The sequence below is a fragment of the Aquila chrysaetos genome, chromosome 1 (genome assembly GCF_900496995.4).
Source record: "Aquila chrysaetos chrysaetos chromosome 1, bAquChr1.4, whole genome shotgun sequence".
Taxonomy (NCBI): domain Eukaryota; kingdom Metazoa; phylum Chordata; class Aves; order Accipitriformes; family Accipitridae; genus Aquila; species Aquila chrysaetos.
Window position 1 is genome coordinate 65,884,919 of NC_044004.1, and position 15,739 is coordinate 65,900,657.

A 15,739-nucleotide genomic window follows, 5' to 3' on the forward strand; every position below is an offset into this window, starting at 1 on the left:
AAAGTCTTCTCATTAAAAAATGTCCCCTCCCCCCCTGCCCTGTGTTGAAACCCCAGGTAGCTGGTAGCATCCTTTTAAAGCTTAAAAAGGGAAATAGAGTGGTGTGGTGGTGGCGTATCCCCCTACTGTGCTCAAAATATCGTAAGGCGATGCAAATAAACGTGTGGGAGACCACAGGTATTCTCTGAGGCATTTTGGCACGCTGCAGACTGGCAGCCTGTGTGCCAGAGCAAAGCAGCCAGTGGCAGACCGAACTGCATGCAGCAGGGCCCGCATGGGGACGGCATGGCTGGAGAGAAAAGCCACCACCAACACAGATTTCTGGCCAAAACGGCTGTTTCCCCAGGGGGGAGGGATGTCAGCCTGGCCTGGCAGGTTTGTCCCCAGGGTGCTCTAAGGCCCCTGATGTCCCTCTGGTGGTCAAGGGGTGGGTGGTTTGCTCAGTCTCTTTACTCTCCCATTTCCTGGAGGACAGAAGAGACCTGAGCGAGTTAGGGAGTGTAAAGCAGAGCTCCACCTGCAGCTATAGGTTCAGGGAAGTCCTTTCCAGCTGAACCACCTGCAGGGTGGTGAAGGTTGAGGAGTCGTGAGCCCTAACCGTGCAGCCCACTGACCACGGTGCTGGTGGCCTCCTCACCTTTCCTCCTGGGGATGAAGTGTGTGAGGGCAGAGGCAGACCACCCTGAAGGAACAGCCTGCACTTCCTGCATCAAAAACTTACCTTTGGAAAGCACGTGGCTACAGCTGCATCTTGCGACTGAACTCTCCTAGCTTGGGAAAAATGTGCGGTGCTGCCCCAAATCCCATGGAGGACCTGGGTTCTCGGCAAGGTGTTTTCCCCTGCAGGCACCCCGACCTCAGTTTGCTTTGTGTGTCCCCGCTTTCCACCCCGAAATGCCCTCAGCAACCACAACCCCTCCTCGGGCTTCCCCGCATGATGCAGTAAAATCACAGCTGTACGGCTAAAATAAAACGCCCTGCTCATCCTCTCTGAAGGCAAGCTTTTCAAGGAACTGCTTTAAGAGCTATGCTTGCAGAAATGAGAGGGAGAGAGGAGTTTGCAGCTCCCAGCTGGCAGAACCACAAGTGCAGCATGAGAAGCTGATGCGTTTCTCTATGCCACGCACAGAGCTGCCCTGTGCTCGAGCGCAGCAACCCAGGCTGGACCGAGAGCAAAACCAGCCCCTGCCTGGGTTTGCCCTACCTGGATAATTCTCCCAGGAGCTTAATGAGCATCTGTCCTCTACAAATTACCCAGCAGGATCTCATGTCTTTCCCAGCCCACAGGTTGTACCAGTGCCGCCACATTTGCATCCCTTGCCAGAATTAAAACTTGTGGGAGAAACATGAATTTCTAGCATTGAATTTCCTACTAGCCAAGTGCTTTACATTTATCCTGTGCTCGTGTATTAACCATTTAAATGCAAGCAATAGCTTTGGCATTTTTGATAACATAAAAGCTGTAAGAGAAGGCTGGAAGGCCGAGTACACTGCCAGGACCAAGGGGTTTTTCGGTAAGCTCTGGCAGCATTTTGTCATCCACCATCCGTAGCACATGGCCATTCAGCTCAATAGACCTGGAGAGGGACAGAGAGACTGTTTGAGCAGCTGTGCTCTGTTTGCCATCAAGCACAAATAGCTCTGGACCTGAGTGTAAACATAAACTCAGACCAAATCCAAACTAAACTTCCCTTCAGGGTTTGTGTGTGCACACACACAGAGCATCTGCTGCACTCCCTCTGCAAGGACTCCTTTAGAGTACTAGCACAAGCAAGTTGAAAAGTACATTTCTTACTCTTCTAGTGAGGTTAACAGCAGAAGAGGCTTTGAAAAGTACCAATTTTAATTGGTTTTCCTCCTGCAAATATTAAGATATCTTCTATGCCCACAGAGCAGATCCTTCCCATGCTGATGCATTAGCGGTAACAATGAAAGAAACCGTACAAAGCCTGAACACGTTGCTGTAAATCAGGAGCCAGCACTTGGGAAAGCAATATAGCTGTGCTTGTGCAAAAGAAAAAGGACATTAGTAGCTGGTCCAGAGCCCTGAAGCCTGCTAGGAAAAAGCTTCCCAATTAACATCAGACAAGTGTCCTTGCACCTTAGCAAGCTTTCAGCTTTAGATTTTAGGAGACCTGATTTAACAGAAATCAGACCTTACTGAAAAAAACCCAGATGACTGAATGGTAACCTCTTCGCCCTTGCCTTGCAAATTGAACAAGGTGAGGTTTTAGAGGCCATCTAACCCTACTCACAATCCTTTCCACAGAGACAGTAGGAATTGCATGCTTACCTGGAAAGTATATTCTCTTTCCCATGAGGCAGTAAGAGGTACTGATCCACATGCTTACTCAATAAGTAATTTGGTAGCTGCAAATGTTGGGTAATGTTGTAGAGGTTTAAGGCAAACAGCGTCACGTCCCCTTCTCTGTACTTTGGGCTGCCAAGGCAAGAGAAGATGATGGTTGGGATCAGGAGAGAAACAGGTTTCACAGAAACGACATGTGTCCCAGATTGCTTTTGTTGGCCTGGGGGTGGCCGTGGGCTCAGTTTCTGGGATATTTTGCCCTTTCTGGAGCCTTACTGGAGGGTGTTTGTGCAGTGGAGGTAGACACGGAGCTTCCTCTCATCGGCTCCTGCCAGGCTGACCTGCAGCACCTTGGTACCCACCAGCTTCTTATAGAGCAGCGAGAGCCAGTAGTCCTGGGAGGCACAAAAACATGCGTAAGCACTTGTGTACATGCCAGGTACTCCACACGGTGTTTAACGTAACGTTCATTTTGCCGGTAATTTCAGGGGTTTTTTCCCCCCATAATTTTTTGCTTTACCAAGTTTTTTGCCATATCTATTTAAATTCCCACAAACAGCATCGCTAAAGAGAAAACCCTGCCTCCAGGCTGCAGAGCAGCTGTGTTTGCAAGGTACCTTAGAGTCATTTTCCCCCTCATATGCAAATCTCAGAGCTCTTTCTGTGGGGGACAGACTGTTTGCATTTTGGAAAGCCCTTCTGCAGGGTACAGAGCACCTCAGGGCTGAACGCGCAGGGGATGAGTTGCCCTTCCTGCAGGAAAGCCTGTGCCCAATCCACAGGTGCAATGCTGGGAAGAAGCCCGCGACAACTTTTATGCCTTTCACTAGCATTGTGCTTTTGAACAGGTCTCAAGATTAATTTCTGAATGCCAGTCATGAGTAAACCCTCTGACACCCCACGTCAATGCCCGAGAGCAAGGTGATGCCCAGTGCAGACTCATTTTTTCCAGGTCTGCTTTTTCTTACATCTTGACAGCTACTTTTCCTCTGTGAAGTCCGTGCCCATACCAAAAAGAGCGCGTGGTCTGTGCAGATGTGTTTTGGGATGAGGAGGCTGCAGGCAGGCTGCATTTTACAGCATCACTTCTTTGAGCGCAGCCCCAGGGGAGGACGTGCTCCAGCTGACAGGTTTCAGAGAGCTTCTCCCAACTCATCTGTCTGTCTGTCTTTGAGGTTTTCCTAGAAGGAAAACTGTCGTGTTTCTCTCCTGACTCACCATGAGCCTGGGGAAGTGACTTTTCCTATCAGCCTGCATGCTCAGCCCCTCTGCAAGGAGGTGCAGTCTTCTGACACTGCTGTGCTTCTTCATTTCCATGCTAACTAAAACTGATGGACCTGGGTTTGGATTTCCCTCCCTCTAAAGCATTATTATCTTGATTAGCATCTGTACTGCCTGTAGATGAGGAACAAAGCACATCCTTTCAGTCCAAATTATATCTATTTTAAATGAGGGAATAAAAAGCCCAAAGTGACAAGCCTGACAATGCAGTCCCTGGCATAGGGACCAGCTGAAAAGGCAGGACAGAAAAACCCTGTATGTTGGGTTTCCTCTCAGATGATCTCTATGAGCTTGTGAAAATCACAACTTGGAAGCAGAAAAATGAGAGTAAAGCTGAAAAGAAAGAAGCTATCCTCTCACCCCAAGGTAAGTGCTACTAGCACAAAGAAACACGCTGTACATGCAAGAACAATGTGTAGTTCAAATAATGATGTTTCATCACAGCAGAATGTTATTTCCTAATAAATCCAACTATACTAAATGCATGTTTTCAGTTAATTATCCTTCAGTCACTACTGAAGGCTAAATATGCTCATAACCTAAGAAATGCTTGAGTCTTGACTTCATGTTGGTTTGGTTTTCACTTGGGATATAATTTATTATAATACTGTGTATCACTTCTGTTTAAAACCTACTCATCACTCAGCTGAGGAGTACTCAAACCAAAACAGTCCATCCAGAAAAGCCTTGTGAACTCCAGAAGTGTCTGCATACAAATCAGAGCATCATGTCCCAGAAATCAATCTCTGCTGTGATGAAGACTAGCTGCATCCCTGCAGTTGCAGTAAATACCTTGTATCTGTGCATATATAATACATGAACCCATAATGAAACATGAGCTAACTTTAGGTACAAGGGTAATTGCGACCATCCTACAAAAAAAGGCGCTGTTAAAATGGCTGACTTGTATCTCCACATCCAGTGTTGCCTGTGCAGAAATACATGCAGCATTCAGATGGTGTTAGTGGGGTTGCATACATACCGGCAAAGGCTCAAAGTTGGCATCCACCAGGTGATAGGTCCCTGCCCCGAAGAAAACCTGTCTCATCACCACGTCAATACCCTGCCTGGCTGAAAGCCCGAGTTTGTCCAACCACCTGCCAAAAAATGAGGCAAACAACATGCAGGTGAAATTGCCAACCTCAACTGTACACTGTTGCCCCTCTCCAACCAGCTAAGGAAGTAGGAAAGCAAGAATTAGGGCATGAAACTGACTTCCTTAAAATCACACAACTAATTTCAATTTGAGTCTTGCACTGACTACCTTAAAAAATAATTTCAGACCACCTCTGGAGGTCCAAGCTGGTGGGAGCAGTTGCTCCACTCCCTTTTTGCAGGTGGTGGAAACCAGGAGCAGCAGCAGATGCTCCTGAACTGGCCAAGAGCCTGAAGGCTGAGAGAAATCATCACACCAGTGACAAGGGTGCCTGCTATTACCAGACTTTGAGTTGCTGACCCACCAGTCCCTGATGAAAAGGATCATCGTGCCTTATAGGAGGGAAAAGAATACATTGCAACCATGTTTTTCGTTAATTTTCAAAACATGAACCACACATTCCCATGCAAATTTTATCTCCCTGAATCTACAAACTGATAACAGTGCTAAGAAAAGCCTGAATTCTTTTATTTCAACAAAATGCTACAACTGGAGTCCTTGGGGAAAATTATTTTCATGACTAAATTTCCCTTTGGTTAGTTATTTCATGGTGGTTGAAGGATGACATTGGAAAAAGACACCCATCTCACAAATGACTTTCCATCCACACAAAAGGACGGAGTTAGCATTGCAGATTCGAGGGCAGAAATAAAACCTTCTCATGCTTCTCATCGCCCATTTCCCACAGGAATCTGCTATTACCTGGGCCTACACTGAACCTCAGGCATGGAGGAAGCACACAGGGAGCAGTGGGAAGGTTGTGGTCCTCAACCCACCCATTGCCTGCGCTCCCCAGGAAGCCTGAGGGAGCTGCCTCTCCCGTGGGGCATGTATGCAACTCCCTTCAGCTGGTAAAATGTGTAATTTTCCCACACCTGTGACAAGGTACTCACATAAAGCCAGCAACATAAGTGTTGGACAGCCTGGGAGCTCCCCCTCCATAGGCAGAGCTCGTCTCTCCTAGCCAGACCTTCTTGTTGGGCACAGTCCCACCAACAATCTGGCCGGTGTGGCATAGGGAAGAAGAGAAAGAGACAACAGTTAAGTTTTTTGGCTACTGAAATAATAGGCAATCAAAGTTTTGTGCTTTAGCCAAATGCCTATGCATGATGTTTGCATTTAAGGGATAACACCAACTGAGCCGGGATGTCACAGAAATTTTGATCAAAAGGACTAGAAGCAGATTTATATCCCCCCCTCCAAAAAATCACATCTATGCATGTAGAACAAGGTAAACACCACTAAAAGCCAGGTCCTGTAAGTATTCTCATGCTGAGTAGTGGTATACTCTAAGTTATGCTGTTCTCCAGATCTCACAATACAAAGAAATTGGGGTGGAGGGTATGACCATAAATTACATCCCTGGGTAATGACTACATCAATAAATGAGAATGTTGTAGGTTTGTGATGTATCTGGCACCATGCTTGTTGCATGGCAAACTATTGGAACTCATTTATTATTAGTATCGTTAATTTTCTTTTCTAATTTACAATGATAGCAGCACCCAAACTTTGAGATCCCTGTTTATTGCTAGTGAGAAATTGTACTTTATTCCAGATTCTCTGCTAAACCCCTGGAAACTGAACATGGGAATGATTGAATAGAACAAGGCACCTCCAGGACTTCGCGTACAGCTGTGGCAAAGGTATCCAGCACTTCAGGGCTCAAGAAATCCTCCCTTGTTGCACTTCGTCCATTCACATAGTAACTGGAAATGAAAAAAAAAAATGCCAGAGCCAAAATTAAGCCAAAATACCACCACTGGTACAAAACACCAACAAAAGTACTCAGTTGCTTGATACTTTTATCCACAGCACTATTTTTCTGTCCAGTTCTTTTTCTTTTTTTGTTTTCCAAATGTGTAGGTATGTTGTTTGTATTTAAGGGACTATCAGGTATAATTACCTCAAAGGAGGCAGGATATCACAGAAATTTTGATCAACAGAAGTAGTAGGGGTTTTTTGCATCTACTCATTTAGAATGAGGAAAACATCACTGAATAAGAGCCAGCTTCTGGAAATGTTCTCTTGCTCAGGAGTCTGACACTCCTATGTGATTACTTGCTTTTTAAAAATATCAGATCCTAGCTTCTGTCCCGCTGTTGGAGTATTTTGGCTATCTGGAGGGTAATGGGATAGAGGCATCCCTGTGGGATAAAGGTTGCCCTCCACCATGAGCAGAAGAGCTTTTAAGTCTGGTTTGTCTGAACAAAGAACAGGAAATTGGGATCCCTGTGTTTTTTCCATTTCATCATGCTACCACTCAGTCCTAACAGAAGTAGCTGAAGTCTTCCAGCCACAAGAGGAAGCTAAAACCTGATAATCCTAAATTAGTAAAGAAAATAACACACGCCCATTTAAAGCAAAGGCAGCCACAGGGCAAGAACAGCCCAGGAAGGGGAGAGGACATGTTTTATGCTTTGCCAGCAGCTCAAAATACATAGATAAGTCATATATGTATACATATATATAAGTTTGTGCATCTTTTCCTGCTGTTACCTGACTGCTGCATGTCACCGTGCTGCATTTGACTCCAGAAGGAAAACCACTTTCATGTGGAAATCACTTTCAAATATGTGGAGTTCATGGCAGGTGCCCTGGGGCCAACCTACCCCACTGCCCACCTGAGCACTTTAAAACTGCATCCCTAACCCACAGCACAAGAGCGAAGAGATGGGACTGTGCTGGTGCTGTTTGCATTGCGAGTGGGATCTGAGGGTGAATTACCCATGCACAGTCTGAATTGACTTGGAGAGCAAACATAAGGGAGCAGGAGAAGTTGCTAGCACTTCTCAATGAGTAAGGGTCAGCCAGAACTGCAGGGCTTTTAGTTTTTATCAAACAGAGATAAACAGAGAAAAAAGGCAGCATGTAACACATCAGCTAACAAGGCTTCTGCTGCATTTTTTACAAGGAGTTGGGTGCATTTGCCAGCAGGGTCATCTGTGACTCTCTGAATTTGCTTTTAGGGAGTGAAGCTTTCACTCAAGCAGATTCAGCCTTTCTAATGCAAGGAGAGCACCAATGTCAGGGGTACTGACTCTGTTTCAAAGCCTAGCCACCAATGGGTTATTTAATACCTTAGGTTAAAAACCTTCTGCTGTTGCAGAAGTTCAGCAGAGGCATCTCTGCTGAGTAAGTCTGAGGTACATTCTTTCCCTTTTATATGACACCTTCTTCTTCCCATAGGAAAGTGCATTTTATTTGCAATGTTTGGCAACTTGGGGCTTTGAGACAACCTGGACTGCTGCTCAGATCTCACTAGCTTTTGGTACATGTTGAAACACAGCATATGCAAAAAGGCTCAACTGCTGCAGAAACTCTCCTCGTGCGGGGGAGAACCGTGACCTACCCCCTCGTGCTCTTCTGAGAAATAAAGCTGCCGTGCCATCCCACTTCCATTTTTCTCAGCACACATATTTAGCAAGCAAAATGACGGTCTTGCACACATTGCAATCCCCACTGCTATACCTACGTTACAAACCCCTGCCACTGCTTTTGGGTCTCTGCACCAAGTAGCTTCTTTGGAGACCTTCTGCATTTCTGTAACATGCTCCCTCAATTCCTCTCTCATTCTGAGTAGAGGATTTTGCAGAGAGGCACCTGAGGAACTGCTGAAAGGGGTATTTCACCCCTTACTTCCTGTTGAGATGTTCAAATTGACATTTTGTAAAGAAAACAGCTGATAAGCAGAGTGACGATGGTATCTGAGCAGTACTTACTGGTGCCACGTGACAGAGTCAATCACCTTCCCTCCCGATTTCAGGAAGCTGCAACCAGAGGGGATGTGGTGGAGAGCAGGGGATTAGCGGGTACCGGTGAAGGGTTGTGGTCCCCATGAGTGAGCTGCCATGCACAGCCCTCCCCTCTCCCCCCATCTTGCGGTAGTGATGGTGAACTGCTTTGGGGCCATGCTTGCGGTGGCTTTTAAATGGGCTTTGGGCAGCCTGGCTGCCTCAGCAGGCTGCTGGGAGGATTAATTGATGCTTGTGTAAGATGTGGAGATTTCTAGGGTGAAAAGCCCTTGTTAACAGAGCACTAGAGCCAGTGCTCAGTTGAAAGGTGTATGGATAACTGAAGTACTTCTAGCATCTTAGTTTCAACTGGCTGAGTATTTAAGCCTTGAGGTCCTGCATGCAGGTAAGATTTCAGTCATCCCCAGTCAAGGAAAAAAAAAAAACCCATGCTTCTAATTTAAGGAAAAATGCAGGAAATTAGTTCTTAAGTAGACTGGATGTATCCATTTGTACATCCTTACTATTGATTTGGAGCAGAAAATCCTTAAAACCCTGCCCAGATGCCTCCTCATGGCCCCTGCATCTGGGTGCAGATGAGCCACCGCTATCCACACCTGTCCACCCCAGGTGGTGCTGCCAGGGCCCCACAACCCTACCTTCTCAGCAGTCTCTGCGTGTGCTTTCGGGGCTGCCCGACATCGGGACCATAGAGCTTTGCATTCCGGTAGAGTGTATAGTTATTCAGAAGCTGGCGTAAGTGAATAAAATCTTGCCCCAGCTGGAAGCCGTCAATGTAGATGCCAGATTTCTTCCTGAAGCTGTTGGGCTCTGGGGAAGACACACGTGCATCAGCATCCTGCTCTGGTTTTAGGGCACAAAATAGGGCAGCTCATTCCTCTTGGGGAGTACCAACCCCCTATGGCTTCACATGATCTGGCGCAGTACGGGTGAGATATTTGAAGGCAACGAGCATGAAACTGAAAGCCTGGGTGATGCAGCCTGCTGCTCTCCAGCACTCTGTCCCAGCCAGTCCCCATAGGTGACGTCCTGCACCTTGTGAGGCATTGTTCACCTCATCTCAGAGCCACGGTAGGAGCAGCAATATTGTCTCAATTAGCTCATTTGTTGGACCTTCTGTGAAATCCCTCCTTGCAGATTAAGACCTTAATGTTTTCCAATAAAACGTCACCTTGCCTTTATGGGCCGTCATCCAAAACATGCAAAATTACCAGCCCATACCCTGCAGTAGTACCTTTCCAGGTGACCGCTGGCCTGGCCCACAAGCAGGCTTCGCACTTACCATTCCCGAGCTCCCAGGAGATGTTGTACCTCTGCGAGGCGCAGTAGTCCAGCAGTGCCCGGGCATTCGAGCTGTCCCACTGCAAGCCATCTTTCCGCAGCAAGGCATTGAGCCCAAAGATCAGGTGAAACCCTGAGCATTTTGCAAAGCTGTAGAGAATATCCAGCGTATTTCCTGCATGGAGCAGAAAGGGAGGATGTTTACCTCAAGGTTACAGCATGCTAGTTGTGCTCTGGCCAAGCGACAATCTTTACTGCCTGTATTTATTTAGCCTGGTGCTGCAGATGTGCCAAGCTTTCCCAGCCACCAAAAGAGCCCACCACCACTACACACCATCCTGCAAGGTGTTGATATCCTCCCAACTCCTGCAGCAGCTGAATACTACTAAATATGACAGTAGACAGTAGAAAAAGATTTCTTTGAATATTTTTCTAAGGGGGTGAAATGTTTCTTTTTCAGTGGTTACAGCTCCTAACAGCCTACGAACCTTTTACCACAGGGCAGAGATCTGCAGCCCCCTGGTTATAAACCCTAGCAGAAAAATCCATCAAACTCTTACTTGTAATAGTGGTGTTTTTGTGCTTTTTCCAGTTATGCTCTGCAAGAATCAGCTTCTCCTGGCTGGGCCACTGGGCCAGCAGCAGCTTCTCAACAGCAGCAAATGCAGGCCTTGAGCCACAAGCCTCTGTAGGGCAGAAGGTTGATAGCAATTAAGTCCTCGTCTTCACAGCCAGGGTCCAGCATGCAAAGGGCTGCATCCCTCAGGAGGAAGCACAACTGCTTGGTGCCAGGCTGAGAGCCTGTCATGCACTTCTGTGAAATGCACCCCTACTTTTGCAATATTAACCACATAGAAAAAGAGGGCTGGCATGATGCATAAATATATATATTATATATATAATGTATATTTCCCAATTTAAGGTGATGGAGACTGGGGGGGTGGGGGAAGACTGAGCTGTGCTTCTGGAGGCTGATATCATGGTGGTCACACCCCAATAAACTATTTTAGCTGGAGCACCATCCGGAAACCCTCATTCCAGCGAGTTGACAAAGCGCAGGCTGCAACACCCGAGGAGCAGATAAGCCACCCTGGCATGTAGCAGTTCAGCAGGGTTCCTGGCCTGCCTTGCTGTGGGCAGATACGGGGCAATGCTTCCCACGCTGCCCATCTCATGCAGGGAAAAGCTCTGACTGCCCCACGTGGCTCCAACAGCAATGCTGGCAGGAGTTATAAGACACTTTTTCTTCAAAGCTCATGTTTTTTCTCAGCATGCAAACCAGGAACAAGCCATAACCAGACATGAAGGCATGAGCCAGAGTCACAGTTACCCAGAGACAAGGAGGCCACTCAGCAAAGCGGTACAGGGGGAAAAGTACCACTTGACTTCAAAACTGAGTATCACCAGTTGTACAGTGATGTACAATTGCACCGTTGTGCTATGTACCACAGGAACAGATGGGAATTTTTTTCATCTGAAACACCTCTAGAAGGGTTTATGTGCTTTTGCTGAGTTTAAGGAAGAAATGGACTTTAATGCAGTGGGAAACTTCGCGCACCAGGACCAAGCTCGAGCAGTTAGCAGTGGTCTGGTGGGTTTGCACTTACCATGTCGAAGCAACAGGAGGGCAAGGCTGTGCCCCCAGCCTAACTCTGGCTTTGGCCAAGATAAAGAAAACAGACACTCTGTTCTCATCACATTATTTCTTTCATCTCTTACTTAATTTTCATAACGAAACCACAACTTTTGAGCTGACCTTGTCCGCCTCCCAGGCAGCGGGGGAGCTCCTGAGGCTGCTGTGAGGAGCACAAGGCGGCAAAGGGAGAGTCCCAGCAGGTACTGGGGTGGACTTGAAGTTCGCCGCGCCTTTCCTCCCTTTCTCATGGCTGGCACAGCTCCTCCCACACACTGTGCTGAAGGTCTACAGATCTCTTCTCCATGGAGGAGAGCAATGTTGACCCTGTGGAAGACCCCCAGTGCTGCCACCATGCCCTTGTGGCATCCCCAGCCTGCATCAAAGCCACCTCCTAAACCCAGGATAGTTTTGAGCCTAACACCTTGATCCCCGTTTTACCTTGCTGGGCCTGAAGTTCCCACAGAATTTTTTCTTCCAAAGTTGAATCCTTGTTGGGATCAAAGATGAGAAAATCTGTCTCGGTGCCGCCGAACCTCAGGAAGCCTGGGGACAGGGCCGTCGCCAGGGCATGCAGTTTGGGATTGCTGAGGAAGGGATGTCAAGAAACAGAAGAAACATTACACTCATGCAGACTATGGCAATTGCTTGGAAGGATGTGCTGCATTAGGTCACCTGGGGCTACCCAATAGCCTCAGGGCACTCCTGAGCCCTTACTGGATCTGCGCCCCAGCTCTCTGCACCATGCAACGGAGACACTGCCAGCTGAGTGGGCCAGGAGAGCAACAGCAAGGCAGCGAGGGGGAGATGTGCCCCAGGAAACACTCTCATGGACAGGGAGTCAAATCCTGGGGGCAAAGTAAGGCAATATTCAAAACAGGCATTTTTTTGTCCTAAGCACCCTTCTCCCCTAGATTTTTTGGTTTTGTTCATACAGAACTAATATACCAGTCCTGTGAAAAGGAACTTTACACCATCAGCCCCAATTTCCATCAATGACAGCCAAAGCGATCGCTTTTGTACCCAATTGAGATTAAGAGTCCATGCTGGGACAAGCGTTAGCTTTAGCAAAGCAGGTTTATAAAATAACATAAGCTCTGCCTCTGCAACTTGCGCATACCCTGCGCAGGATGTGCAACATCGACACCCGGCCTTTGCTGAGGGAAACCGCAAGGCATCGGAGGATGCTGGGTGCACAAGCACTATCTATCTGCTCAGTGGTGACACACAGCAGATTAGAGACCACCAAGTACTTCCCACTCCTCGTGGTGGTGGGGCCGGCCCCAGACTGAACCCCAAGGTGTGTGGTGGGGGCTGGAAGTTGGAGACCTGAGCACTTTCCAATAAAGCTGGTGTCACCTTTTTCCTCACCTTGGTGAGGAGAAAAAGATGAAAGTGGTTGGAGGAGGGAAATCAGGACTGGAGAAATACCATGGGGCTGAAAAACAGGATCAGACAGATGAAAAGGAAGTAACTAAGATAGCTTCCAAAAAAAGGTAGAATCAAAAGGAACAGAGTACAAAAAAATAGAGAAAAAGCAGGGAAGAAAAGGCAAGAGAGAGTTCAGAGCCGAAAGAACAGGCAGGGAACACCATCACTTGGCAGCCCAGAGTTGTTCAGTGTTACCCAAGGTGGAAAAAAGGCTTCATTTTTAGGATCTCTCGATTCAGCTTTGATGGTAACAGACCTTCCTCAGCGTTTAGTTGACTTTACATTGACAGCACTCTGGCAAATGTCTGCAAAGCTACTCGAGGACTCTGATGATTTTTACCTCGTGGTGCGGCAGGGCTAGCAGCCCCCAGCCCTGCCATGAGTAACTCCTCTGCTCGGCAGTTTCCTTCTTCTTTTCTGCTCGCAAAGCAGCTCCTCTCCCAAATTTATCCCCGTGCTGCTTCCAGGGAGTACCACCCGAGCTGCGCCTTCCCTCCATCCACCCAGCCCTGCCACTCATTCCCCGAGCACCAGCGAAACGGCGCAGCTCGCACCATGGCAGGTACCGCCTTGCTGCCCCGGGGGGATAAAATTGATGAATCCCGAAGCAGAGGGAATCCAGCAGCCTCCCCAGGCCCCAGCTCCAGAGATGGGGTCTCTCCGTTCCCCCTAGCTCGCTCCCCTGCCCTGCCCCTCCGGAGCACGCCGGGCAGCAGCGCCTTTGCTGGCTCCCCGCCGGGATGCCCGGGCTCCCCTCCCCGCGGCTGCGGACCTCTCTGCCTGCCGGGGAACTCTCCCCGCGGCTCCGGGGGACCCCTCTACCCCCCCCCCCCCCCCCGGGCCCTTTTTCCTTTGCCTAAAAGGGGAGGAAGGCGGCTCACCTGAGCAAGGCGACGTAGCGCGGGTCCCGGGCCAGGCTGGCGTCCAGGGTGAGGGAGAGGAAAGCCGGGCTCACCTCCCCGCGGGGGCTGCCCCGCAGGCCCATCCGCAGCATCGCCGCCCGCCGCCCCTCCGCCAGAGGCAGCAGCGGCGGCGGCAGTAGCAGCAGCAGCAGCAGCAGCAGCGGCATCCTCCGCTCCCGGCCCGCCGCGCCGCCGGCGGCACCACCCCCGCGGAGGGCGGGCCCGGCCCGGCCCGGGGGTGCAGCCCTCCGCTTTCCTCCGGGAAGGACAGGGGTGTCGTGGGCAGCCAGCGCCGAGAGCCTCCTTACTCTGCGAAAGGGCCTTCGGGCTGCCATAGCATCTTAGTAGTGCAGCCCTGCTCTTCGAGCCTCACCACTGTGCGGTGTCCGAAATCAGCGCTGAGACACTTGAAGCCCAGGGGTGCTCTCCCGACGGCCCCAACCACTACAGAATTAACCTGGGTTTCAAGCTGTTTCCTTGCCTGCTCAGACCTTTCCAGCACCGCAGCATGCTGCAGCTGGCCAGCCAACTTCTACAGCTTTCTGCCTTGCCCATGCCACCCCGGGGCAGCTGTGTGCAAAACCAGCAGGCTGGAAAATTGCTACACGTTGAACCCCCGCCACCGCTGCTGCTCAAGGGGCGAGATGTCCACCTGACATCCCAGCCATGGGCCTCCACTGCAGGAAACGGAGTCACAGCAGCACGCAGCGAGCCTGTGACAAGTGCCACTTGGCAAGCCTGCTGCTTCAGGCTGAAACCCACCTTCCCCATGCTGCAGCACTGTTGCAACAAGGGCATTTGTTTAATTACAGGCAACAGGCAGCTTGGAATTGCTGTTACAAAAGAGTCAAGCATGCTCTGGGTCTGCCCCCCGTGTGCTCCCTGCAGAGTCCAGCCTGTGCTGAAACTCCTTCTTCTTTGGCAACAGCTAGCCTTGCCAGGGAGCCCTCTTGGGTAACAGCCAGCTGCACCCATGGGGCAGGTATTGCTTAATTGCACACTACCGAAAAATCTGCAGAGTTTTTAAACAATGACACTTAACATCACCATTACATTTCCCATCTGCATCAGTTCATCCTGCAGCATCCATGTTTCTTACTAAGTTTGTTTTCGGAACAGTTGCCTGCTGGAACACACCGCAAATTGTTCAGTTCTTGTCTGTTACTTTACTTGGGTGCAGGACTTCCCATGCTCACTGAAGTGGGGGCATTAATCAGCGTGGCTCAAGGGCTCGCCTGCCTGGCCCTTCCTGTTCCTGCTTGCTCTACATTTTTATACTATTAAGTAACTCGCCACCAGAACGAGAAGAACTAGACCAAATTAACTCTGTTTTTGATAAACACATCCATGGCTCTGCCAGAAAGGAAACATCAGTGACACTCCTGACTGCCTCAGTATCTTCATCAGTGTAACGCTTCCCGTTTCAGGGGGTACACCACCAATTATATGCCTACGCCTGCAGGAAAGGCTGGGGTAACTATCTGCCAGAGGAGTAATTAATCTATCAGCAGACGACTGGAACACCACACCAACTATGCAGCCCCATGAGTGAACCCAGGATTTAAGAATGCAGCTCAATGCATGACAAATCATTGCTGCAAACCAGGGTAAGGTCATTACTAAGGTACAGAAACTGCTATTAGCCATCAGGTGAGATGCAGCCTGCACATGATTTTTCTCTGTTGGAATTCACTACTTCACCCTTCATTTCCTCAATGTGCTCCTTTGGAGAGAGGGACTTTGTGTGTCATTTGCCACTATGCTGTATTTCTCACAGCAGAGGCACAAAGGCATGTATTTCAAATGGTCAATGCTATGTTTTGGATTCAATCACTGTGTGCAGATATGGTTACAAAAGGTCTAGCACATGTTATGTTTCAGCAGCCTGCAAAACCTTGTAGCTTGAACATAATGCCTTCCAGCATTACTACCTGGAAGAGCTACAGGTATTAAATGGGAATCAGTAGCTTTTGCCTAGGCATTTTTCACATT

The 15,739-nt window shown here is 48.8% G+C and overlaps 1 protein-coding gene across 2 annotated transcripts; it reads right to left on the minus strand.

Moving 5' to 3' along the window:
• Positions 1-952: 952 nt before the first annotated feature.
• Positions 953-13,914, minus strand: HPSE (heparanase). Of its 2 annotated transcripts, XM_030008123.2 has the most exons (12): positions 13,727-13,914; positions 11,856-12,001; positions 10,342-10,467; positions 9,783-9,956; positions 9,139-9,310; positions 8,468-8,515; positions 6,361-6,454; positions 5,639-5,745; positions 4,572-4,686; positions 2,585-2,703; positions 2,294-2,440; positions 953-1,577 (listed from the first exon to the last, which is right to left on the minus strand). In XM_030008123.2, the coding sequence occupies exons 1-12, from the start codon at positions 13,912-13,914 to the stop codon at positions 1,418-1,420; spliced, it is 1,596 nt and encodes a 531-aa protein (XP_029863983.1). In that variant the 3' UTR covers positions 953-1,417. The 2 variants fall into 2 exon arrangements, with proteins under 2 accessions (XP_029863983.1, XP_029863993.1); XM_030008133.2 differs by lacking the exon at positions 8,468-8,515 and having other exon boundaries at positions 13,727-13,906.
• Between the last annotated feature and the right edge of the window lie 1,825 nt (positions 13,915-15,739).

Bases quoted from the DNA above. Each gene is read 5' to 3' on its own strand.
- HPSE (XM_030008123.2), bottom strand. From the start codon at position 13,914: ATGCCGCTGCTGCTGCTGCTGCTGCTGCTACTGCCGCCGCCGCTGCTG. The intron at 8,516-9,138 runs GTAGGGTTGTGG...CTCTGGTTGCAG, and splicing joins ACGCAGAGACTGCTGAGAAG to CTTCCTGAAATCGGGAGGGA. The intron at 6,455-8,467 runs GTAAGTACTGCT...TTTCATTTCCAG, and splicing joins GACTCTGTCACGTGGCACCA to TTACTATGTGAATGGACGAA.